The 26,875-nt window shown below is 36.6% G+C and overlaps 1 protein-coding gene and 1 pseudogene across 11 annotated transcripts in view; one reads left to right on the top strand and one right to left on the bottom strand.

Moving 5' to 3' along the window:
• Positions 1 to 26,875, top strand: part of ESCO1 (establishment of sister chromatid cohesion N-acetyltransferase 1) — an 84,618-nt gene that overhangs the window by 22,190 nt on the left and 35,553 nt on the right. For 5 of the 11 annotated variants that reach the window (XR_003516892.2, XR_003516891.2, XM_027575977.1 and 2 more), the window contains exons 2-7: positions 2,243 to 2,343; positions 10,920 to 11,020; positions 11,259 to 13,397; positions 18,530 to 18,644; positions 20,776 to 20,836; positions 22,343 to 22,457. Coding sequence is in view for 9 of the 11 variants with exons in the window: in XM_027575977.1 (XP_027431778.1) it covers positions 11,847 to 13,397; positions 18,530 to 18,644; positions 20,776 to 20,836; positions 22,343 to 22,457 (1,842 nt within the window). In the remaining 2 variants the exon portion in view is untranslated. Of the gene's footprint in view, positions 1 to 2,242; positions 2,344 to 5,661; positions 5,940 to 10,919; positions 11,021 to 11,258; positions 13,398 to 18,529; positions 18,645 to 20,775; positions 20,837 to 22,342; positions 22,458 to 26,875 lie in introns of all 11 variants that reach the window. The other 6 variants (XM_027575972.1, XM_027575971.1, XM_027575975.1 and 3 more) reach the window with 6 other exon arrangements.
• On the bottom strand, positions 25,759 to 26,260 carry LOC113912588 (annotated as a pseudogene).

The raw sequence follows: 26,875 nt of genomic DNA, 5'->3' as shown, positions 1-26,875 counted from the left end.
CTCAGTCATAAAATGTTTTTTTGGATATTTTTAAAAATTTATTTCAGAGAGGGGAGGGGCAAAGAATTTCAAGCAGACTTCCCTGCTGAGTGTGTAGCCCCGACATGGGGCTTGATCCCACAACCCTGAGATTATGAACTGAGCCGAAATCAAGAGTTGGACCCTCAACTGATTGAGCCACCCAGGTGCCCTAATCATGGAATGTTTTTTAAAAAAATGACTTTAATATTAAAATACATTGGGTGATATACAATCCAAATTTTTTCTTTTTTTTTCCTTTCTGTTTAAAAATTTTTTTTATAATCATGGGGTGCCTGGATGGCTCAGTCAGTTAAACATCTGCCTTTGGCTCAGGTCATGATCTTAGGGTCCTGGGATCAAGCCCTATGTCTGGCTCCCTGCTCAGCAGGGAGTCAGCTTCTCCCTCTCCCTCTGTCTACACCCCCCCCCCCGCTTATGTGCTGTCTCTCTCAAATAAATAAAATCTTAAATTTTTTTTTAAGATTTTATTTATTTATTTAACTGGCAGAGAGAGAGAGAGAGAGACAGCGAGAGAGGGAACACAAGCAGGGGGAGTGGGAGAGGGAGAAGCAGGCTTCCCGCGGAGCAGGGAGCCCGATGCGGGGCTTGATCCCAGGACGCTGGGATCATGACCTGAGCCAAAGGCAGTCGCTTAACCAACTGAGCCACCCAGGCACCCCTATAATCCAAATATTTTAATAATTAAAATTTGAGTACATTTTATTATAAAGCACTGTGGGAAATGGATTATTGTTAAATTCTCAGTATTTTCTAATGTGCCTTGTAAGATTTCTTTTGTGGTAAAATATAAATGTTATTTTTTTCTATATTTATTTGTCAGAGAGAGAGAGTACAAGCACAGGGAGGGGCAGAGGGAGAGGGAGAAGCAGGCTCCCCACTGAGCAGGGAGCCTGACGTGGGTCTCATCCCAGGACTCTGGGATCATGACCTGAGCTTAAGGCAGACGCTTAACTGACTAGCCATCCAGGCGCCCAAATATAAATGTTATTTTAGGATTTCTGAAGTGGTCATTTTATGTAAAGCTTAATTGTGTTTTTTTGACCCTGATATTGTTTTCATTAGGATTATATTAATCTAGCTCTGGGTTGTGTAGGAGGGGCTTGTCAATTTGTTAACAGGTGAGAGGGTGCATTTCAGTTCTTATTTGCAAGATATTAAGGGTTATAAAGAAAGGGGGTTTATTAAGTTGTGTAATGCTAGATTAGTACTGGTTGCGTGAGAATTGAAGTGGTCCTTAGCACACCTTGAACAGATGATTGACAAATACTGTAGAGTTGTGTATCAGTTTATCTCTTTTATAAGGTAGGTCCCAACTGCCAAATGTATTAAAATACTTAGAAATTGGGAGAAATAGATGTAAAAAGAATATTCATCATTTTAAAAATTATAATTCTTAGTGCTAAAGTACTAAAGTAATATAAATGAGCTTTCTTTTTTTGTTATGTTTCTGGGGCTTAATCTTTGGTAAGTTTAGAGCTCAGAAAGTAAAAATTAATCACAATATGTATTAGCTGTTGCTGTATAAGAAACTGCCCTAGAGCTCGGTGGCTTAAAACAGCAGTTAATTGATCACATATCTGCAGAGCAGCTGTGCGTTAGGTGACTTAGGTTAGGCTTGGTGGGCAGCTGTCGATATGGGTGGGCTTTATTTCTCACTGTGGGTTTGGCTTGTCACCTCATTTGGGGTTTGGCTCAGTTCTACTCTTTGTTTATTCTGGGGTCTAGGCTGAAGGGCTGCCTTCATCTACCTGGTGAAGCTCTTACGGTGATGGCAGAGGTGCAAGAGGGCAAGCCCAGCTGCACAAAGACATTTCAAACCTCTGCATCATTTCTCTTAATATACCATTGGCCAAACCAAGTTAGATGGCTAAGGTTATGGGGGCAGGGAAGTATACTCTGCCCACCATGAGGCCAAAGGAAGGCATGTGGTGAAGCTCAGCACCAGTTGAGAAGGAAAATATACTCCTTCCATGCAGTGGAGGTTTGGAGGTGGTGATTGTATTTGAAGAAAAACCTAATCTATTATATGATGTAAAAGTGAGATATGTGATGCTTTACATTGTTATTAGGCAGTTGTTTACTTAGTCTAGCTTAGTCTTAAGCTGTTTTAATATGAGTTAGTAGACAATAGTACTTTTATATTCTTATGTGTTTTAATAGATTGTTTTACTTTAGTTACAGGATTTTTTTTTTCTTTTAGGATTAATTCCCAAACACAGGAAGTTATTAGAAGCATCATTCATTGGAAGCGTTATCAGTCAACTTAAAGAAACGGTGTTATGTGATTTTTGTCTCGGTAAGGTAAGTGGCTTATACTTTTATAATATAGTGCCTTCCAAGATGAATTAGTCAGTGTGCTAAATATAACTTATTTTCAGAGAAATATAATATTTTAATTTTGATTAGGTTTTATCTCTATATAATAAAACATTTGAATGGGTATATAGTGAAAAGTAAGCTTTTTCACACTCCTGACGCTTGGTTTTGTAGTTCTCTTCCCCGGAAATCTTCACTATTATATTATGTATCTTTCTATACCTAATGTGTGCATAAGCAAGCATATGTTTCTGTGCATTTCCTTTCTCCCACTCTTTTTCTAAAAGATTGCTGTTTTTACCCTCTTACTGCACCTTGCTGTTTTTTGGTTTAACAATGCTTCTTGGTTGTAGGTGTAGGTCCATTTCAGTTACTTACAGCACTATTTTTTTTGACAGCTTTATTAAGGTATAATTTATGTACAGTAAACTCCACTCTCTTAAACTGTACAATTTGGTGGATTTTGACAGATATACACACTCTTGAAACCACCACTACAGTCAAGACACAGAACATCTCCATCACTTCCAAAAGTCTGTCTCTCCCTCCTCTCCTGACCTTAGGGAAAGACTCATTTGCTGTCTTACTGTAGATTACAGTTGACCCTTGAACAACATTAGTTTGAATTGTGGGGGTCCACTTATGCAGATTTTTTTCAATAAATAAATTGAAAAATTTTTTTTGAGATTTGTGGCAATTTGAAAAAAACTTGCAGAGAAACCATGTAGCTTAGAAATACTGAAAAATTAAAAAGGTGTTTCATGAATGCTTAGAATATATGTAGTTTATTACTTACTACCATAAAATATTCACAGATCTATTATGAAAAGTTAAAATTTATTAAAATGTATGCAAACACAGACCATACATTGCATCATTTACAGTAAAAAATCAAAACAAACATAAAGATGCAGTATTAAATCATAACTGCATAAACTTTAGTACATACTGTACTACTGTAATTATTTTGTAGTCATCTCATGTTGCTATTGTGGTGAGCTTAGGTGTTTGAGTCTGCTTAAAACATGGTGGTGTGATGCTAATCATCTCTGTGTGAGCAGTTTGTCTCTGCAGTAAATTGCGTATCACAGTAAAAAGTGATCTGTGCAGTTTTTGCGTATTTGCAGTACTGTAAACCTTGAATAACACCATGGGACCCATTTCAAGTGCCACTAGTAATGCTGGAAGTGCTCCCAAGGAGCAGGGAAAAGTCATGACATTATAAGAAAGTGTTGAATTGTTTAAGTACCATAGATTGAGACCTGCAGCTACAGTTGCCTGCCAGTTCAAGATGAATGAATCCAGCATAAGGACCATCATAGGAAAAGAAAAGGAAATTCTTGAAGCTGTTGCTGCAGTTATGCCAGAAGGCGTCAAAACCTTGTACTTTTTGAAATACCTTTTTATCTTGTATTGAAAATGCAGCTTTTATGTGGGTGCAGGGTTGCTATAGAAAAGGCATACCTATAGACTCTAATATGATTTGAGGAAAGGTGAAGTCAATATAGGACAACTAAAAGCAAAAGGAAGGTGAAGGGTTCTAAAGCTGGAGAATTTAGTGCCAGCAAAGAATGGTTTGATAATTTTAGAAAAAGGTGTGATTTTTAAAATGTCAAGAAAACAGGAGAAACAGCTTCTGCTGACCAAGAGGCAGCAGATGAGTTCCCAGATGGCATTAAGAAAATCATTGAGGAGAAAGAATATTTGCCTGAACAGGTTTTTTTTTAATGCAGACAAAAAGTGCCCTATTCTGGAAAAAAAATACCATAAAGGACATTTATTAATATGGAAGAGAAATGAGCCTTAGGATTTAAGGTAGGAAGGGATAGGCCAATTCTTCTGTTTTGTGCAAATGCAATTGGGTTTATGACCAGGAATGTCCTTATGTGTAAAGCTGCTAATCTTCAAACCTTGAATGGAAAAGATAAAAACCAACTGCCCGATGAAGTAGGCTGAGGAGGAGGAAGAGAGGAAGATGGTCTTGGTGTCTCAGGGTAGCAAAAGAGGTGAAGTTTTTTTTAAATCTCTGCATCCAAGGTGGGGCTCAAACTCAGGACCCTGAGATCAGAGTCTCATGCTGTACTGACCGAGCCAGCAGGCACCCCAGACTTTTGGTTGTACAACAAAAAGGCCTGAACAATGAGAATCTTTTTTCGGGATTAGTTCCATCAGTACTTTGTCCCTTAAGTCAGGAAGTACCTTGCCAGTAAGGCACTGCCTTTTAAAGTTCTTTTGATCTTAGACAATGTCCCTGGGTACCCAGAACCTGATGAGTTCAGCACAAAAGGCATCAAAGTGGTCTACTTGCCCCTAAACACAACATCTCTAATTTAGCCTCTAGATCAGGAGGTCTTAAGGACCTTTAAGGCTCATCACACATGGTACTCTCTAGAAAGGATTTTCAACACTATGGAAAAGAACCCTGATAGAACATCATGAAAGTCTGGAAGGATTGTATCATTGAGGATGCCATCATTGTTTATAGAACAAGCCATGAAAACCATCAAGCCCAAAACAGTAAATTCCTGCAGAAGAAAAATGTGTCTAGAAGTTGTGTGTGACTTCACAGAATTTACAACAGACCAATCAAGGAAATCATGAAAGAGATTGTGGATATGGCAAAAAAGGGTTGGGGGGTGTGAAGGGTTTTAAGGTACAGATCTTGGAGAAATTCAAGAGTTAATAGATGCCACACAAAAGGAATTAATAGAAGATGACTTGATGAGGATAAACACATCTGAACCAGTGCCAGGTGATGAAGAAGAAGATGTCAATGAAGCAGTGCCAGAAAACAGATTGACATTAGACTGTCTGGCAGAAGGATTCTAATTATTCAGGACTGCTTTTGACTTCTTCTAGGACATGGACCCTTCTTTATTTTTTTTTAAAGATTTTATTTGAGAGAGAATGAGAGAGAGAGTGAGCACATGAGAGAGGGGGGAGTGTCAGAGGGAGAAGCAGACTCCCTGCTGAGCAGGGAGCCCGATGCAGGACTCGATCCCGGGACTCCAGGATCATGACCCGAGCCGAAGGCAGTCGCTTAACCAACTGAGCCACCCAGGCGTCCGGACATGAACTCTTCTATGATATGGGTACTGAAACTAAAGCAAATGCTAGAGGAAGGATTGGTACTGTGTAGAAACATTTTTAAAGAGATGAAAAAGCAAAAATGTCAGACGGAAATTACAATGTATTTCTGTAAAGTACACCAAGTTGGCTTGCCTCTCCTGCCTTCCTTTTCACCTTCACCTCTTTTGCTACCCTGAGACACCAAGACCATCTTCCTCTCTTCCTCCTCCTCAGCCTACTCAGTATGAAGAGTGAAAACAACAGGGATGAAGACATTTATGATAATCCACTTCCATTTAATGAATAGTAAATAATCATCATGCCATACAGTTAATAAACTTATCTGTTGTGTGTGTGAGTGTCTTCGTGTGAAAATCTAATAACTGAATGGCAAGAACTGCCTGAGACGGTTTTCTGTCAACATCATCATCATTGCTTAAGTTTTCATCGTGTAGAAAATCATGTACAAGACTTGTATGGAAGTGGATAGCCTATCCTTACGTAGGCATAAGGTGAGTGATATTTAATACAAAATTAATAATGTGTTAGTTTTCTTACTTTTTTATAACTTTCAAAGAATTACAGTATGCTTCTCTCTCTTGTAATTGGAGAAACTGTATATCAGCCTATCATCGCAGGTAAGTGGTTTTTAGAAAAAATGTGTTTGCAGTGTTAATGAATATGACTGTAATACTTCATGACATGACAAAATTGTATAACGATTCATTCATTAGTGTATATGCTAGTCCAGTGTGAAGCAACTGATCTCTTACACTGGGCTACTGTAAAGCAGTCATAGTGCCACTTCATTATCAGTGCGTGAATTGTTATATCTGTAAGTAAATATGAATTTTTTTTTTCACATGTTTTCATTTTTGATATCTAGTGTTAGTAATAGCATTTAAATTTATAGTGTTTTATATTATTTAGGACAATATTGATGTAGATTCTGACTGATGATGCATCTTATGAAACGATGTCAATTGGTATCAATTGGTATCAATAAATGATACTATGGTATCAATAAATACAGTATAGAGGGGCGCCTGGGTGGCTCAGTCATTAAGCATCTGCCTTCGGCTCAGGTCATGGTCCCAGGGTCCTGGGCCCAGGGTCCCTGTTCCCAGGGAACGGGCTCCCTGTTCCGCGGGAAGCCTCCTCTCCCTCTCCCACTCCCCCTGCTTGTGTTCCCTCTCTCGCTGTGTCTCTCACTGTCGGATAAATAAAATCTTTAAAAATAAATAAATACAGTATAGTCCTGTAAGTTTATTTTCTTTTCCTTATGATTTTCTTAACATTTTTTCTCTAGCTTTATCATAAGAATACAGTATAAAATGCATATATCACAAAATATATATTTATGTTATTGATAAGGCTTCTGGTCAACAGTAGGCCATATTAGTAGTCATATTTTTTGGGAGTCAAAAGTTATATGCAGATTCTTGACTGTGCTGGGGTTCAGCACTCCAACCCCTGCTTTGTTCAAGGATCAACTATAGTTTGCTTTTTCTAGAATTTCAAGTGGAATCATACATTATGTACTCTTTGTGTCCACCTTTTTTCATTCACCATAATGGTTGTGAGGTTCATCATATTGTTCCAATAGTTCCTTTCGATTGCTGAGTACTTTTCTATATTACTGATATACTACATTTTATTGACCCATTCACCTGAACTTTTTTTTTTTTTAGATTTTGGTTATTGTGCATAGAGCTGCTTTGACGATTTTTTTTTTAAGATTTATTTATTAGTGAGCATGTACATGAGAGAAAGCGGTGGGGAGGGGCAGAGGAAGAGGGAGAGAATCTCAAGCCGACTCCCTGCTCAGTACAGAGCCTGAGTGGCGCTTGATCTCTCAATCCTGAGATCATGACCTGAGCTGAAATCAAAGAGTTGGGTACTTAACCGACTGAGCCACTCAGGTGCTCCTGCTTTGAAGATTTTTGAACATGGTTTTTACATGGTCATACGTAGAATGAGTAGGATTCTTGCCTTAAAAAATCTGTCTACCCCAAAGATTTTTGCCTGTTTTCTTCTTGAGCTTTGTAGTTTTATATTTATTTCTTTGGTCAATCTCAAATTATTTTTGTGGGTTGTATGAGGGAAGGGTTGATGTTCTTTTTTTTTTTTCCCCTTCTATTTAGGTTTCCAGTAGTTCTAGCACCATTTTTTCAGACTTTGTTTTCCCTATGGATTTGTGTTGGCACTTTTGCTGAAAATTAATTGATCATAAATGTATGGGTCTGTTTTTGGATTCTCTATTTCATTGATCTTTGCTTCCTTTATCAGTATTACACTGTCTTGATTACTGTAGATTTATAAGTCTTGAAGTTTATAGTATCAGTATTGTAAAAAATAATTTTTTTAAAGGTTTTGACTATTGTACATAGTTTCTGCATTTCCATGTAAGTTTTAAAATCAGATTGTCAGTTTCTGTATAAAAAGACTGGAAATTTCGCTTGGAATTGAGTTGATGTGATTGCGTGGTGTTCTGTTGGGTGTATATATAATTGGGTCAGTTATATAAGTAGCTTATAGTGATGTCTGCTGGGGTTTTCACTCTGTTGATACAGTGCTGCAATTTTATATTTATTTGTGTCTTTGAACACTTGTGCATGTGTGTCTGTAATATAAAGCCCTGCAAATGGAATTGCTTCAAATTAACATTTATAATTTGATAGATACTGCCTAATTGTCCTTTGTAGACACTGAATTAGCTGCACTAATGAGAGAGTACCTGTCACAAACCTTTGCCAAGACCGTGTTCTTAAACTTCCTGATCTTTGGCCAGTCTGATAGGTGAAAAATGGTGTTTTGTCTTCGTTCTAACTTAAATTATTCTGTTATTATCACACCAGCCTTCTGTGGTTTCTTTCCTGTGAATATATCATGGTAAATAGCTTTTGCTATTTCTTACCAGTGTATTTCCCTAGTTTTGTTCCTCAAACCTGGCTTCTGAATTTTCTGACAATGCTTAAAAGTTTTTCCCACTCTGAAAATAAATACTAAAACTCTCACACATTTTAATTTACTATATTTTAACTTTTAATTAATTTTTAATGATTAAATTTTTCCTGGACATAACCTCACTTTTTTTTTTTAAAGATTTTATTTATTTGAGAGAGAAAGAGCATGAGAGGGAAGAGGGTCAAAGGGAGAAGCAGACTCCCCGCTGAGCAGGGAGCCCGATGCGGGACTCGATCCTGGGACTCCAGGATCATGACCTGAGCCGAAGGCAGTCGCCCAACCAACTGAGCCACCCAGGCGCCCCATAACCTCACTCTTAAACCAAAATTACCCAGATGGTTACCTACTTGTCCTGACACCAATTGTTGAATAATCTTTTCTTCATTAATTTGAAAGTAATTAATACTACCTTTATATGTTCTAGCTTTTCTTAATCACTTGGGCCTATTTTTGGAGTCTTTGTTTTCTCTTGTCTATTGATTTGTTGGAATTAAATTATTAATTATTACAACTAAGTGACACAGATCTACACCCCATTACATTCTAAGTTTGATTTGTGCATGTGTGTGTTATAAACTGGTATATGATATTTTCTTCTATTATGTATTTCAGCTGATTGTTGTTTATTTAAAGCTTTTTATTTTGATTTTTAATTTTTAAAATTTATTCTCCTTTGTAAATTCACATACTAATAATTTTTTGTTTTTCTTTTTCTTCCTTGCAAATGATAATTTGCATGTATAATATGTATGTGATCAGGATTTTTCCCTCCTCCCGAGAAGCTTGAGGATCATCTTTTTGTCTTCATGATACACTTTTTAACATCTTTTTTTTTTTTAAATATTTATTTGTCGGAGAGAGAGGGAGCGAGCATAAGCAGGGGGAATGGCAGGCAGAGGCAGAAGCAGGCTCCCTGCTGAGCAAGGAGGCCGATGTGGGACTCAATCCCTGGACCTCAGGATCATGACCTGAGCCAAAGGCAGACGCTTAACTGACCCGAGCCACCCAGGCACCCCTTAACATCTTTTTTTAAAAATCATTTGTGCTAAATGCTATTGGCCCTTTAAATCTGGAAACTCAGGCGCCTGGTTTTAGTTTTTGGCTTTGCATAGTTTGTTTCTGCCAAGCTATTTATTTCCGGCTTTTGGTTTTTTGTTTTTTTTTTCATTTTAAGGTTTTCTCCATGTATTCTGATTCTTGTTTGTTTGCTCAGAGTTACAAGTGAGACACTAAAAACTGATTTGGAAGTTTTGTGTGTTTGGATGGTGGGTGGGCTGGTAGTTTCTTGACTGTAGGGTGTGAGTGTGTGTGCACATGCATGTGCACACTTAACTGAGGGTATTTTTTTAGTTCTTTTATCTCTAGGCCTGTCAAATTCATTAAAAAACTGTCTTCTAGTTTTCTTCCAGGACGGTATAGGCTTGGCTGCTTCCTCTAGGAGTTTCTTCATTAGGCAGAGAGGACTTTCAAGTGGATGGAATGGGTTTCAGCACTGTGTGTACTCCTACTTAATTCCGTCTATTGTCAGTATGATACTTCTCCCCTCACCTGTCACTCATGAGCCCCCAGACCAAAGGCCTTTTGTTGCACTCTTTCCAGAGATTTATACTAGGGTCTTCAGGGATACAGGGCAGTTTTCTGGTGCTAGTAATTGGAATGGCACTCTTGGCATCTTCCTGCTTTTTTGAGTCCTACTTTCATCCTCATCTCCTGTGGAGCCTGGGTTGGCAGTTCCTGAGTTTTGGGAGATTCTATGGTTTTAAGTAGAGCTGCTTCTCGGCTTTCCCCATTTCCAGCTTAGGATTCAAGTTTTCTTGAGTCTAGAGGTTGTTATTTGTCATTCTTTGTAACTTCCATATTTTTTATTTTTACCATTTACTCTTTATCCTTCGGGTTCATGGTTTTATCTTATTTTAATCTATTGCTTTTTTAAAGTAGGTTTTATGTGAGAGTAGAGGAAAATGTGTGTTTAAATCTGCCTTTTTAACTGTGTATCAGTGTTTTTCTATGTACAAGTAGTGTGCACTCTTTTCCCTCAAAATAGGATTTTACCAGTTTAGCCCATTATATGTATGTATTATGAATTGTGTTTTGTATTTTAAAACTTTTTTTTTACAACATAAAATGGACTGTTTACTTCAGGTTAGAAATAGTAAAATGAAGTGGTATGTATAAAGTGAGTTCTGAAGACTAATGATAGGACAGCTTAAAATTGTGGAGTGTTGGGGCGCCTGGGTGGCTCAGTTGTTAAGCGTCTGCCTTCAGCTCAGGTCATGATCCCAGGGTCCTGGGTTCGAGCCCCATATTGGGCTCCCTGCTTGGCGCGAAGCCTGCTTCTCCCTCTCCACTCCCCCTGCTTGTGTTCCCTCTCTCGCTGTGTCTCTCTCTGTCAAATAAATAAAATCTTAAAAAAAATAAAAATAAAAAAAATAAAATTGTGGAGTGTTGTATTTGGTGAGTGGTGAATGAAAATTTACATATTTGCACCTTTTAAACATTTTTTAAAACTACTTTTTTTTTTTTAGGTGCTGTGTAATGTGTTAAGGATACTTTAAGGAATGATTTTGCCAAATTTTCATGAGTTATGGTGGCTGAAAGGTCAAGTCTGTCTTGTGGGAAAAGAATTGTAAGTAACTTCAGGGAATAAACTGATAAATTTTGACTATTCTATGCTTATATAAAACAAGTTACTGATTACTTATAGGAATGTACTTTGGGATACTTTATTCTATTAGCCTTAAATATAGAGACTAAATAATTAAAAAGGAGGAATTAGGTTTATATAAATCAGTATTTCTGTATAGTATTAGCATTGCCATATTGGATTGTATAAAATTTAATTTTAATTTTTTTTAATTTTTCAGAAATGGCAGCACAAAAGGAAATCTATATTAATAGAGTATTTTATTAAACGAAAGAGGTTAGATAAGAACTTTAAACTAACAGTCTCAGCAAACAAGGAAAGACACCTGTTAGCTGTAAGACATGTTTCAAATGAATCGAAGTCCAGTAACTGTAGACTTCAGAAGAAAAAAGCTTTCAAAATCTTTGTCAAAAAAGGTCAGTGATAAATAACTCCTCCAGTAATAGGGCTAGGCCTGAATACCATTATTAATTGAAAAATTAACAAAACAGATTGAACCTGAATTAAGTTTTTGTCATAAAAAGTTCTAAAAATATCAAATTAGAATTAAATTTTCCTCAAATTTCTATTGCCTTGTCCAGAAGTAAAGCAAATATCTTTCAGCCTTCATACCCAGCTTTTCTCATGTCCTAGGGATGACCGAAACCTTACTTGAAGCAAACTAGTATTTTTGTTGAAAATGTACATCAGCCTCAAAGTTGATTCTTAAGACCTCTTCGGTAATAATACTAGACATTCAACATTCGCACCTACCAGGACACGAAAATCCTCTCAAAAGCTACTCAGAAAAGGAGGACCTTACTCAGGAATGATGTCCATTCAGGAGAAATCAAAAGAAAATTCCTCCAATGTTATTAAAAAAAGTGAAGATAAGAATTTAGAAACACAAATTCAAGGTTCTCAAACGAATCTGGCAAAAAAATCAGGTCCAAAGGAAACTGTAAAATCACTGGTTAAATCTTCTAGTGAGAGTAAAATAAATCAGCCTGAATTAGGAACATGCATGAGTACAAGGTCAACAAAAGCCGCATCCAATGATAAAAAAGCTAGTAAATCCATTAACAAAAATATGGTGACTGTGAAGGGACATTCACAACAAGAATCTACAAAAAAGAAGAAATTACCTCAGAAAAAGTCAGTGCATGGAACTTCTAAATCAAATGAACAGCTTAACCGGAGATCACAAAGACTACAACAGTTAACTGAAGTTTCAACAAGGTCTCTGCGTAATAGAGAAATTCAGGGTCAGGTTCAAGCAGTTAAACAGACTTTGCCACCAAGAAAAGAGCACTGTAACAATTCTCAAAGTAAATCTAATAAAGTTAAAACAAGTCAAAAACATGTGAAAAGAAAAGTACCAGAAATAAAGTCTGACTCTAAAGAGGATGAAAATCTAGTAATTAATGAAGTAATAAATTCCCCCAAAGGAAAAAAACGCAAAGTAGAGCATCAAACATCTTCTAACTGTAGTTCTCAGTGCATAAAAGCATCTGAAAAGTGTCTTCAGAAGAATGCTAGAAAAGAGGAAACGAAATCTGTGCCTGTAACTTCTGAGATAAATAGATCAAAAATGGTTACTTCAGCAGTCTCTAAAAAGAATGAGGTGAAGAAGTCAGTTTATACACGAGTGAATACTAGTGCAAAATCCCAAAAAAGTCCACAGCCATCAGTGCCTGAACAAAGTGTAGATAATGAGCTGGAGCAAGTGGGAAAGAGCAAACGAGGTAGCATTCTTCAGCTCTGTGAAGAAATTGCTGGTGAGATTGAGTCCGATACTGTAGAGGTAAAAAAGGAATCTTCACAAATGGAAAGTGTAAAGATGGAGAAGCCTACAGAAATAAAATTGGGGGAGACTGATAATGAAAGACAAATACTTCATCAAAAGGAAACAAATCAGGATGTTCAATGTAGTCGTTTCTTCCCCAGTAGAAAAACAAAGCCTGTGAAATGTATACTAAATGGAATAAACAGCTCAACTAAAAAGAACTCCAACTGGACTAAAATTAAACTCTCAAAATTTAACTCTGTGCAGCAAAATAAGTTGGACTCTCAAGTTTCCCCTAAATTGGGCTTAATACGAACCAGTTTTTCACTCCCAGCCTTAGAAATGCATCATCCAGCGACTCAAAGTACATTTTTAGGGACAAAACCACATAATGATAAAAATATAGCTTGCCAGCAGGAAGAAATGAAAGAAATTAATTCTGAAGAAGTTAAAACTAATGATGTTACAGTTGAAGTTAATAAAACCACAAAAAGGGCTCCTGAAAGTTGTCATTTGGATAATCAGATAAAACTACCCCCAGACCCACTGTTGGATAACCAGATGAAAGATTCTTTTGAATCAGCTCCAGATAAGGTAATTTATTTTCTTTATGCACAGTAGAGGTACATGAGTACTTTCTATTAAATAAGTTTTTACAGCATATTTTATCTTAAGAATCAAGTCATAAAAAACAGAAGTCATTTGTTAAGGTACCCTGTACAGTTGTTAGTAGTGTTTTATTAACTCAGTCTTGTAGTGAGTGATAGAACTTACTGGTTTCTTTAGATGTCTGACCTTTACATAAATTGTTCTCATTGCTTCCTTATTTTCATCTTTCATTTTTATTTTGTTTTATTAACATTTTTATTTATTTGACAGAGACCCAGCGAGAGAGGGAACACAAACAGGGGGAGTGGGAGAGGGAGAAGCAGGCTTCCCGCGGAGCAGGAAGCCCGATGTGGGGCTCAATCCCAGGACCCTGGGATCATGACCTGAGCCGAAGGCAGATGCTTAACCAACTGAGCCATCCAAGCGCCCCTTATTTTTATTTTATATGCAGCATGAACCTGTTGAATTCTAGCCTTTTTTTTTTTTTAACAATTTTTATTTATTTATTGAGAGAGAGAATGGTAGAGAGCATGAGAAGGAGAAGCAGACTTCCTGCTGAGCAGGGAGCCTGATGCGGGACTCGATCCTAGGACTTCAGGATCATGACCTGAGCTGAAGGCAGTTGCTTAATCAACTGAGCCACCCAGGCACCCTAGCTTTTCTTTTTCTTATTTAAAATTGTTTTGAGTATAATTGATGCACAGCGTTATGTTAGTTTCTGGTGTACAACATAGTGATTTAACATCTTTATACATTATGTTTTGCTCACAAGTGGAGCTACCACCTATTACCATACAATGCTATTATAATATCATTGACTATATTTCCTATGCTCTACCTTTTATTCCGATGACTTATTCATTCCATAACTGGAAACCTGTATCTCTCACTCCCCTTCACTCATTTTGCCCATTCGCTTACCCCCTAACTTTAACACACTGATTCGCTTTTTCTTTTAATTGTAACTACAGAAACTATGTTTCATAGTGACTAAAATACAGAAATTAAGCTTGGGCCTTATTCTGACCAAATTGTTAAAATTAATTTCAGCCGGCAGATCAACCCCTTTTTTCCACCTGATAAAATTGAAAAATTAAATATTTCTAGTAGTAGGGATGTCTTTTAAGTTTGACTTGTGTGATCACATTGTGAACAGTTGGGCAAATAAAATGTCTGAAAGATGTAAATAATTCAGTCTTCAGTTTAAGAATAAGATTGTAGTGGCAAAGAATTTTTTAAAATGGACAAGTAATTTGAAAAACAGAATCTAAAAAAAGTAAACAGAATCTAATAGCTTGAAACTTTAATGATTATCTGAGGAAGTAGTCTGAAACTAAAAGCAGCTGAGCCATTTTTTTTTTCAAATTGAATCGTAGGTAAAATCCCAGTATATAAACCAATAGGCAGAAATTTTTTATGCATAGAACCATGGAGCTCTATAATATATTTTTGAAACACTTCACTAATTATTTCAGTTGGTTAGTTTGGTATTGAGAAAATTGAGCACAGTAGAGGAATGTGATTTAGGTCACGTGTTTGAGGGCACAAACAGGATTGAATTTTCAGGTGTTCTGATTCTCAGCCCACCATTTTTTCTACAGTTACGTATTTTGAACATTAGGTCATTTGAGAAAAAAATCATTGTGAGTAGAGAAGAAAGTTAAGTCATCATAAAGTTTTGGGAATGATTTAAAGTTCTCTTTAGAGATATTTTGTTCTAGGAGCAAATTCGAATGAGTGAGGAGTCTGGGCTTTATGCCAGAAGCCATGAAAATAGATCATTGTCCTTGTGGAGTACAAATCAAATTGAAGGGAACAGATACCATATGGTACTCTTAGATTTTATTTTCTGAACAAATGGTAATGAAAGCACCAATTAGAAGGTAATTATTCAAATAGTGATAGTAATTAGAAGTAAGTAGTGAGTGGCAGGGTAAGTAACAATTGTGGCTTCCATCAGAGGTGGGGTGGCTTTCTATTCAGGGTATGTTTTGTCAGCGTATTGATAGCTATACTCCAGGTGTAGCTGCATGGTTTATCTTCTACTCCTTGCTACATGAATGCCTGTCAAAACTCAGTTTGTGAAGTCAGTCATGGGAATAAAAGCTACAGCATAGGGAATCCAGTCAATGATATTGTAGTAGTGTATGATGACAGATGGTAGGTACACTTGTGAGCATAGCATAATGTATAGAGAGGTGTTGAATCACTGTTGTACAGCTGAAATTAATGTAACATTGCATGTTAACTAAAAAGAAACCCTCGTTTGTGGAGATTTACACTGAAGATTAAGAAATGTAATCCTTTAGAATAAACTACTAGAATAGAATGCTTACTTAGATCACATTGTTTTGACCTATAATATTGCTTTTACTGGAATTTACTTTGGATTTGTACAGTCCGTCTCTCTTGAGGTACATTGTAAGAAACTGTCCTATGAAACTTGTGTTAAAAATTTTATTTACATTTGTAAATTCTTGGATATTTCAAACATTAAGAATACTACAGAAACTAACGTTACACTTGTGTCTACCACCCAAATTTGACAAAAACTAACATTTTATTGAATTCAGGTCTTTTAAAATAAGAGAAGTACGTTACAGATATAGGAAAAAGCCATATCTCCCTCTTCTTTCCATTCACCTCTCTTCCCAGAGTTAAACATGTTTGTGAAGTTGGTGAGGATCTTTTCTTTTTTTATTTTTATGATTTCACTGTCTATGTGTATATATATCCGTAAAGAATACTAAAGCACTGTTTGTGTTTTAGATGTTTTATATGTGTTTTTATGTTGTGTTTTAAGTGTTTAAATATTAAATGTCTGAAATGTTAAATGCTAACATAGTTGGTCTGTGTGTGTTGTGTGTGTGTGTGTGTGTGTGTGGTTTTTTTGCAACTTGGTTTTGTGCAGTCAACATATGATCAATACATGGGTATTTTAATAGCTGTAAATGAATATGCCACAATTTATGTTTTCCTCTTCTAAAGCCCTTTCGGGTTGTTTCTATTTTCGCCAATACCAGTGATGTGATCACTTTCACAGAGTGATCAGGGAGTGTGGTAACCAGGTCAGTTCAAGACATAGTTGTGCCTGCTGTGTCCAAGACATTGTGCTAGGGCTACAGGAGAGGAAACGTTTCCTGCCTTTAAGGAATTTCCATTGTAGCAGTCACTTAAGAGATTTCTCTTCTTGCCATGAGCACTAAGAATTGAGGTAGCTTAGGGCGCGCCTGGGTGGCTCAGTCATTAAGCGTCTGCCTTTGGCTCGGGTCATGATCCCAGGATCCTAGGATCGAGCCCCGCATCAGGCTCCCTGCTTAGCGGGAAGCCTGCTTCTCCCTCTCCCACTCCCCCTGCTTGTGTTCCCTCTCTTGCTGTCTGTCTCTCTCTCTCTATCAAATAAATAAATAAAATCTTAAAAAAAAATTGAGGTAGCTTAGTTGAACCATCATAATAGCTTTTGGTTAATGACATAATAGCCTTTGGTGAACACTGCCTCTTTGTTAGAGGAGAGCTTCATAGAATTGTCACCACAATCTACGCTGTAGTTTCTCTTATTACCTACATATTACAGGTGAGGAGAGTGAGGCTTAGAAATTTAGGTAACAACTGAGTGACTTCTAAGTGGTAGAGCTAGGATTTAAACTGAGATTGACTGGCTTCAATGTGTAGCGGGGTTATACTAGGGGAGGAAGGAGAATATAAAAACAAACCTTACATCATACGAAATCTTTTTCTGTGGGGGGGCTGCCTGTAATTTTTATGTCAGTTTCAGCAGTACTGAGAAATGATGGTTGATAAGGCTAAGCATTTGATAGGCCTTCTTTTAATTCTTTGGGCTGAATTTAAATTATTTGAACATGGGGCACCTGGGTGGCTCAGTCGGTTAAGTACTGGACTCTTGATTTCTGCTCAGGTCATGATCTCAGGGTTCTCGGATGGAGCCCCTTGTCAGGCTCCTTGCTCAGTGGGGAGTTTGCTTGAGATTCTCTCTCCCTCTTTGCCCTCTCTCTCGGCCCCTCCTCCCACTCTTATGTGCTCTCTCTAAAATAAATAAATCTTTAAAAAAAAGTTTGAACTTTGTGAATTTTAAAGCCTAGTTATTTTAATATTTGTTTTTTTTAAGCGAGTAACTTGCTAAATTCCTTCCTATTTAATGGAGATTAGTAATTTGTCATTGTTCTTGTTTTTAATTTTTCTGCTTTTTCAATGATGAAAATTGTTCACCTTTTCAAAAATACTCAAAAATAATGTTACATGTTGAGTGTAATAATGAAAATACAGATCCAGCCAATGTTAAGATTTAGGGGATCTTGGGAATACAAAGATAAATACAGTATGTTCTTTGCTCTTAAGAGTTACAGAAGGTGAATCAAAAACAACTAATTGATATTAGTAATAAGGACATGAAAGAGGTAGAGGTGAAATAGATGGAGAATTTTTCCAGATTTGGGAAAAGGGCATGAGGAAACTTGGAGAATGCTTCATGGAAAAGGTTAATATTTAAGTAATGAGTTGATACAGGGGGAAAGGTTCTAGATCAGCACTAACCAGTAGAAATGTAATGTGAACCACATATTTAAAATTTTCTGATAGCCACCTTAAAAAGAATAACACACTGGTAAAATGAATATATTTTATTTAATCTATCATATAAAAATACTATCATTTCAGCATGTAATCCATATTAAAACTTGAGATATTTTACTTTTTTTTGTAGTAAGTCTTAAAAATCTGGTGTGTGTTTCATACTTACAACATAATCTCAAATCAGTCATTCATACGAATGACATTTTAAGTGCTCAGTAGTCAGATAAGGCATGGCTACTGTATTGGACAGTGCAGATTTAGATAGATGAGAGAGGCAGAAATAGAATATATCTGTGGAATTTGCAAGTTTTTCAGTATAGCATGAAGGGGAATAATGGGAACTGATGCTAAGAGGGTAGCTGTGGGGAGATCAAGAGACTCCTAAGGCATATCAGTGTGAATTACTCCAACTATAAAGTATTATCTAAATTTTCTTAGTATGCTAAAATTCACTGAAAATATCTTGGGATGAGTCCCAAAGGTTGATAGGAAGGCAAATATTAACATTTTGAATTTTATATATTCAGAATTTCAGTATGTGTTTGGAATCCAAGCTTGAAAACAGTCCAGTGGGAAATACCTCTACTGTTTCAGCTCTGCCCAGTCAAGCAAAAATTGATACAGGGGAGAATAAAGTTCCAGGTAAACTTTGAAAATATTATTTGAATTTCTCAGTGTTCAGAGATATTTTTGTCAGTATGATAGAAAACAATACTGGTTGCCAAATAGGCCAGTTAAATCCTTCTGAACTATTGCGTGTGTTTTTCAAATGTGTGATTATCACCATTCTTTTTTGTTTTTTGTTTTTATCTTTACTACCATTCTTTGGGGTAGAATTGCTTTTCTTTCTTACCTTGTTTAAATTAAGTATGAAAAAATAAAAAATAAAATGGCCTGGATGATCAATAAGATTGGGACCAAAACAGAAACAAAGCACATTAGCTAAACGTCAACTAACTTGGACAACCTTAACTTTTCTTTAGAAAATCCATTGTTTCTTCATTTAAGTTTTAAATGTTTTTCCAAAACATTTTTGGGGAATGAAGTATAAAAATAAAGTACTAGTTTACATATATTGATAAATCGTAAAAATAAATAAATTACTTATGATTCTTTGACTCAATACCAAAAGTCCTTTTGTTTATTTTAAATCTTTTATTTTGTGTATGACTTATTTTCTGGAGAAGTATTACTTAATGAATTATGTTAAGTTAGTGGTAGGAGCTTATTTTTCAGTTACAAAGACTGTGTTTTTCTACTTCAGATTCTTATATTTAATCCTCACTTACTCAGTTTTTCATGTTAGTGATTCTGTTTTTGAAAGGATTTAATAAATGCTGCAGGGGCACCTGGCTGGCTCAGTCAGTGGAGCTTACTTAAAAAAAATTAAAAACTGCAATTTGGGCAGTTATGCCATACAAAGACTCTCTTTGTGTGACCTTGTAAAAATTTTTTGACAATACATTGTTTGAGCTGTTGGATGGGGATTTGCTCACCTATATCAGATGAAGCCTGAGGAAATACAGAAGAGAAATTCCTAATTCCTGTTTCTCTCTGCTGAGGGAAAGGTACACATGGAGCAGTATATTGAGGTCAGACAATGTCTTTCATTGCATATTATTTAACCTTTTCTCTTAGTGGAGCAAAGGGAAGTATAATATAAATATGAGAAATGTACTACTTATTCATTAGAAAAGAAAATGAATTGATTATTACATTATTAATGCGATTAAAACTTTAGAAACTACAATTTAAAAATTCAGTATAATTAACATACAGTTTTGTATTAGTTTCAGGTGTACAGTATAATGATTCAACAATTCTATACATTACTCAGTGTTCATCATAAGTGTACTCTTCATTCCCTTCACCTATTTCACCCATTCCTCTACCCACCTCCCTGTGGTAACCACAAATTTGTTCTCTATATTTAAGAGTCTTTGTCTCTTTTATTTTCTTTGTTTTGTTTCTTAAATTCCTACAGATGAGTGAAATCAGACGGTATTTATCTTTCTCTGACTTATTTCACTTAGCTTACACCCTCTAGATCCATCCATGTTGCAGCTGACAAGATTTCATTCATTTTTATGGCTGAGTAATATTCTATTGTATGTATGTATATATACCACATCTTTTTTATCCACTCTTCTATCGATGGACACTTGGGTTGCTTCCATAATTTGGCTATTTTAAATAATGCTGCAATAAACATAGGGGTGCATATATCTTTTAAATTGGTATTTTTGTATTCTTTGGGTAAATACCCAGTAGTGGAATTACTGGATCATATGGTAATTCTATTTTTAATTTTTTGAGAACCTCCATACTGTTTTCCACAGTAGCTGTACCAATTTGCATACCCACCAACACTGCAGGAGGGTTCCTTTTTCTCCACATCCTCACCAACACTGACCGTTTCTTGTAGACTACCAATTTTTTTTAAACAAAGAAGTGTTCCCATTTGTTTCCATTTAGAGATTGTATAATTATATAGGCATTTACACAAGTTGCTTTATTGTTCAGTGCTAGTGATTGGTGAAACTAGAAGATACTATTAATCTACCATTGGATCTCTTTGTGGCTTTGTAGAGCCTTTTTCTCCCTCTTTTCTGAAGAGTAATTTCTAGAAAGGGGCTCTGATTTTAATCAAATGGTTTTTATTAAAAATAAAACATTTAGTGCATTGTGTTTTTTTTCTTTGTAATGATTTTCAGCTATTAGATGAGGTAGTACAAAGATGAACATGTAACTCACTTTCTTGATTAAATTACAGGTTCAGCTCCCAAACAACATACTATACTCAGTAACCAAACATCTAAGGCCAGTGATAACAGGTAAGACATTAGTTTAATACAAGAGTAAATACGAGAACTGTTAAAAGATAAACTGAGGCTTTTACAGTTTTTGTTTATTTGAACAAAAATCAGTTCAAATTGGGCGGTATCCAGTCTCACAGATAGAAAGGAGTGCCAAGGAGCTGTAACATGAAAGACTTTTATAGGCAGAAAGGAGTGGGAATAAGGAAATTACAACTGGCAAAAAAGCGGGTTGATTATTGCAAAGTTACTTTCCTTTGGGAGAGATGGCAGAGGTTTTTCAGGCAAATTACCTAACTAGTGCTAATTAGGTGATTCCTGAATGGTTTAAGATTCCATTTCTGGAAGAACCAAGACTAAGTCTGAGTTTGGTAATATGGGGCTTAGCATAAGCAACTCCATTTTGGACCTGTTTTGTTTTTAACAGAACTTAAGGATTTTATACTTACCTTTCAAGTTTGGGGTATTTTTCCCTAAAACCTTGTGCTGGTTATCCACAGTTTTTCATGTAGAAAGAATGTGATATTCACAAGTTCTATTTTCATTTTACTTTTTTTTTGTGCCTATACATATGTTTTATAGCCTTTTTTTTTTTTTTTACAGTATTATGGGCATCTTTTCTTAACTACCTCATTCTATTAAATCTGTATTAGATTTCATTGTATGAATATTCCATTGTTTATTTAACAGTTCTCCACTTTAATAGACATTTTGGTTTCTAGTTCATTTCTGTCCAAGGAAAAGTTCTGCAGTAAACACAAGCATCTTTGCCCATTTGTATTACTATATCTAGGATAAGTTTATAGCTATAGGACTTAGCCTGCCTTGCCATATTTTCCTCCAGTGTGTATCTTTTTATACTTCCAGCAACAGTGTTTTGAGAATGCACCTTTCTGCAAACCCCTTGAAGTACTGGGTATTATCAACATGTAAAAGTGTTTTAAGTGTTTTAAAAGCATTCCATTCTCTTTAATGTCAGAATAAAATGAAATCTGACTTATTTTGCTTTACAGATTACTGGATTTAGCATTTAGGACAAACTGTAGTAACTAAGATGGCTAAAAATTACCCCAAAAACTTAAAACTTATTCAAATTATAGTAGGTACAGCAGTTTTTTATTTGTTGAAACTTAGTAATTTTCTTGGGTTTTCTTCCCTCGATTTTTTTTTTTTTAAAGATTTTATTTATTTGTTAGAGCGTGGGCGAGAATGAGAGTGAGCAAGCGTACAAGCAGGGGGAGCTGCAGGTAGAGGGAGAAGCAGGCTCCCTGCTGAGCAAGGAGCCCAATGCAGGACTCGATCCCAGGGCAGTGGGATCATGACCCGAGCCGAAGGCAGATGCTTAACTGACTGAGCCACCCAGGCGTCCCAACTTCCCTTGATTTTTAAAAGGTTATTTTTCCCCCGTTGGAGTTGAAAATTGTGAGTGTTGTATAGAAAAAGTTTATTTTTTTTTTCCTTTTTAGTGATTTGAAGCGATAACAGCTTTATAGCATTTAATGGTGTGACTTTTTTTTTTTTAAGGGAGACACCACCAAATCATTCTTGGCCTAAGTGTAATTCCCATTTGGAGATAACAATTCCAAAGGACTTGAAACTAAAAGAAGCAGAGAAAGTTGATGAAAAACAGTTGATCATAGTAAGTATCCAACTTGACCTTTTTGGTGAAGAGTTATTATAATCATCTTACTTATGCAAATTGTTAAAGAGTAAGTTCATCCTTTTTTCCAAACAGCCTTTTTTGTCACCATAAACCATTATGGAAATATTTCTGCTGTCATTACAAACACCCTTCTGGCCCCCCAATAGTGAGACCCTCCTGCCACAAATAAAAACTCAAAATCCCCATGCTTTTAGTTTTATTTATGACAGATTGATACTTTATTTTACATTTGTTTATTTTATCATTTGTTACTTTCTTAAATATGTCATTTGATGTACCTTGTTTTAGTAGTAGTTTTAAATATTAAAATAACATGGAGCTTAATGCATAAAATGATTTTAAATATTTGTATTTTAGTGTATTTTATAGGAAGATAAACCAATACTTAATTTGAAATAGAACTTAACCACTCTGCAGTTTGTTGGCAAGTTGTAAAAGAGAGGGAGATATTTTGATTGATTAAAAATCTAATTTGAGTGGTGCCTGGGTGGCTCAGTCATTAAGCATCAAGACCTTCGGTTCGGGTCATGATCCCAGGGTCCTGGAATTGAGCCCCACATCGGGCTCCCTGTTCCGTGGGAGGCCTGCTTCTCCCTCTCCCACTCCCCCTCCTTGTGTTCCTTCTCTCGCTGTGTCTCTCTCTGTCAAATAAATAAAATCTTTAAAAAAAAAAAAAATCTAATTTGAACGAGTGAGCACACTCTGAAAAAATGAAGGGACCCAAAATAATAGGAAAATTTAGTGTACTTCCAGTCAACATTATCAATAGGAATTTTTTGGAGTAGATTATTGATTCTAACTTTAATATAGGGGAATTACTTTGTAAGAATTATTTGGGAATTTTTGAGAAAGTTTAATCAGGAAAAAGTTTCATCAGATTTAATAACATTTCTTTTGTTAAATCAATATGATAGTGAAACAGGATTAGACTAGTAGAATCTAGAGCTTCTCTGTCCAGTATGGTAGCCACATGTGGCCATTTAGTGTTTGAAATGTGGCTCATCAGAACTGTGATACGCTACTAGTGTAAATGTATTTACTGCATTTTAAAGACTAGTACGGAAAAAGGAATGTAAAGTATTTCACTAATAAGTTTTTTTTATTTAGTATATGTTGAAATTAGAATATAAAATACACTAAAATACAGATATTTAAAATCATTTTATGCATTAAGCTCCATGTTATTTTAATATTTAAAACTACTATAACAAGGTACATCACATGACATGGATATGTTTTGTTGAATAAAATACTAAAATTAATTTCCCATGTTTTTTTGCATCCTTTAACAAAATGGCTACAAGAAAATTTAAAATTACATTTGTGGCTTGCACTTCAGTTGTTCAAGAGTTGATGATGATAATGTTAATGATCATGATAGCAGCTAATATTTTTTGAATACATTGTTTTAATGTACTCCACTCATAAAAACTTAATTAAGCCTTAGTTTTTAAAATATGAGGTAGAGGGGCACCTGGGTGGCTCAGATGGTTGGGTGTCTGCCTTTGGCTCGGGTCATGATCCCAGGGTCCTGGGATCAAGTCCCACATCAGGCTCCCTGCTAGGCAGGGAGCCTGCACCTCTCTCTCTTTCTCTCTCTCTTTCTGACTCTCATGAATAAATAAATAAAACATTTTAAAAAAAATATGAGGTAGGGACTATTATTTCCCATTTACCAATTAAGAAACCGAGGAAGAGATGTTTATTCAATACTATGAATACTGCCTGCTTGAAGAGATATTTGTACACTGGTGTTCATTAATCATAGCCAAAAGGTGAAAGCAATCAAAGTATCTGTCAAGGATGAACGGATAAACAAAATGTGGTGTATACGTACAATGGAGTATTATTTAGCCTTAAAACAGAAGAAATTCTGACATGGCACAATGTGGTTGTACCTTAAGGACATTAAGCTAAGTGAAATAAGTCAGTCACAGAAAGACAAATACTGCATGATTTCACTCCTGTCAGGTGCCTAGAGTAGTCAAATTCAGAGACAGTAGTATGGTAGTTTCTAGAAACTGGGAAGGAAAGTGGGTTGGGAGCCTATTGTTTAGTGGGCATAGAGTTCCACTTTTGCAAAATGAAAAGAATTTTGAAGATTGGTTGCACAACAGTGTGAATATACGTAACACTACTGAACTGTACACTTAAAAATCATTAAGATGGGGGTGCCTGGGTGGCTCAGTCATTAGGCATCTGCCTTCGGCTCAGGTCATGATTCCAGGGTCCTGGGATCAAGCCCCACATCGGGCTCCCTGCTCGGCTTGAAGCCTGCTTCTCCCTCTCCCACTCCCCGTGCTTGTGTTCCCTCTCTCGCTGCATCTCTGTCAAATAAATAAATAAAATCTTAAAAAAAAAATCATTAAGATGGTAAATATTGTTATATATGTCATACCACAATTACAAAAAATTTTTTTAGCTGCCTGAAATAAATTTCCTGTAACAATTTGTGAATAGTTTGAATCTTTTAGAGTGAACTTCCCTTAAGTTCTATACACACTTTTTTTTTTTTAAGATTTTTTTTTTCTTTTTTGACAGAGTACAAGCAGCGGGGTGTGGCAGGCAGAGGGAGATGGAGAAGCAGGCTCCCCGCTTAGCAGGGAGCCCGATGTGGGGCTTGATCCCAGGACCCCGAGATCATGACCTGAGCCGAAGGCAGATGCTTAACTGTCTGAGTCACCCAGGCGCCCCCACAACCTTATTTACCATTTGATTTCTCTTTGCTACTTGATCCTAGTTCTAAGACACTAGAGATGCCATTGTCTTACATCTTATTTTTTGTAGTAATTCAGATTGCACAGTTTTAGAGTAGAAAGAGTAAAGGGATTATTAGTTCTTTTTTGTTTTTTTTAAAGAGTTCATTTAATTGACAGAGGAAGCGAGAGAGAGAGCACAAGCAGGGGGACCAGGAGAGGGAGAAGCAGACTTCCTGCTGAGCAGGGAGCCCGATGCGGATTCGATCCCAGGACCCTGGGATCCTGACCCGAGCTGAAGGCAGACACTTTTGACTGAGCCACCCAGGCGCCCTAGTTTATTCTTTTTAAGAGAGTGCACTAGTGGAGGGACAGAGGGAGAAGGAGGGAAAGAATCTTAAGCAGGCTCCACGCCCAGCGCGGAGCCCAGTGTGGGATTCAGTCTCATGACCCTGAAATCGTGACCTGAGCTGCAGTCAAGAATTGGGCGCTTAACCGACTTGAGCCACCCAGACGCCTCTATTAGTTTACTTTTTTTTTTTCTGGCTACAAATTTATTCAACACAAAACATCTCCAACTTTTACTGAGGTGGCTGACCATGTCCGCGACCAAATCCACCTCTAAACTGGAACTCAGTTGCTGACCCAGCCCCAGCCTCAGCTTTCTTGTTGGCACCAGGGGGCACAGCTCTTCCGTCTGTCGGTGTCTCTGTCAGCTTCCCCTCGTGTGATCTTGCAGGTCGCTCTCCCTCCAGACCTTTGGGCCGTGGTCAGCCAGTCTCAGGGCGGCTGCGGTGCAGAGTAGCAGGCCCAATCTCGGGGGGCAGGTGGAGGTAATCACGGAGATACTGGATGCCCTCGTTGGTAAGGTACCAGTAGAAATGTCTCCAGGCAAACTGTTCCTTTATGTAGCCTCGTGATTTGAGAGACTGCATGGCCTTCATGATGTGAAGGTTGGGCACATTCTTGTCTGCCAGCTCAGGATGTTTGGGCATGTGGACATCTTTCTTGGCCACCATCACTCCCTCCTTGAAAAGGAGTTCATAAATGGCAATTCGGTTCTTCTTGGGCATCAACATCTTGGCAGCTTCTACGTCCAGGGCCAGAGCTGGAAAGGCGCCTCTATTAGTTTATTATTCTTAGAATTAGATCATACTGCTGAAAATTTCTTGTTGAATGAGAACAAGAATAGAAAACATTTTGTAAACAGTTACTATCCTACAGCACAAGTATGAATTACTGGAAAAGAGATGATTGTGTTTTGTACTTATGTACTATGAAGATAATACAAAAAATTAATATTACCTTTTCTTAGGAGTTTCTATTGACATCAAAATACTCTTTTTAATATCTACAAACTAGAACAAAGCCATTAAAAAGGGGGGAAATTGGAGGGGGAGACAAACCATGAGAGACTATGGACTCTGAGAAACAAACTGAGGATTTTAGAGGGGAGGGGTGTGGGGAATGGGTTAGCCCGGTGATGGGTATTAAGGAGGGTACGTATTGCATGGAGCACTGGGTGTTATATGCAAACAATGAATCATGGAACACTACAGCAAAAACTTAATGATGAAATTTAAAAAAAAAAGAAAAACATTAAAAAGAACATATTTTTAAGACATTAAAGAAATGAGTCTGTGAAAAACTATTTCCTCTAAGCTTTACCAGTGTAATTATTACAGATATAGAATGTAT

Source organism: Zalophus californianus, chromosome 14, assembly GCF_009762305.2.
Source record: "Zalophus californianus isolate mZalCal1 chromosome 14, mZalCal1.pri.v2, whole genome shotgun sequence".
Lineage (NCBI taxonomy): Eukaryota > Metazoa > Chordata > Mammalia > Carnivora > Otariidae > Zalophus > Zalophus californianus.
Note: the sequence above shows the minus strand (reverse complement) of the source record. Positions and strands in the feature narration are given on the sequence as shown.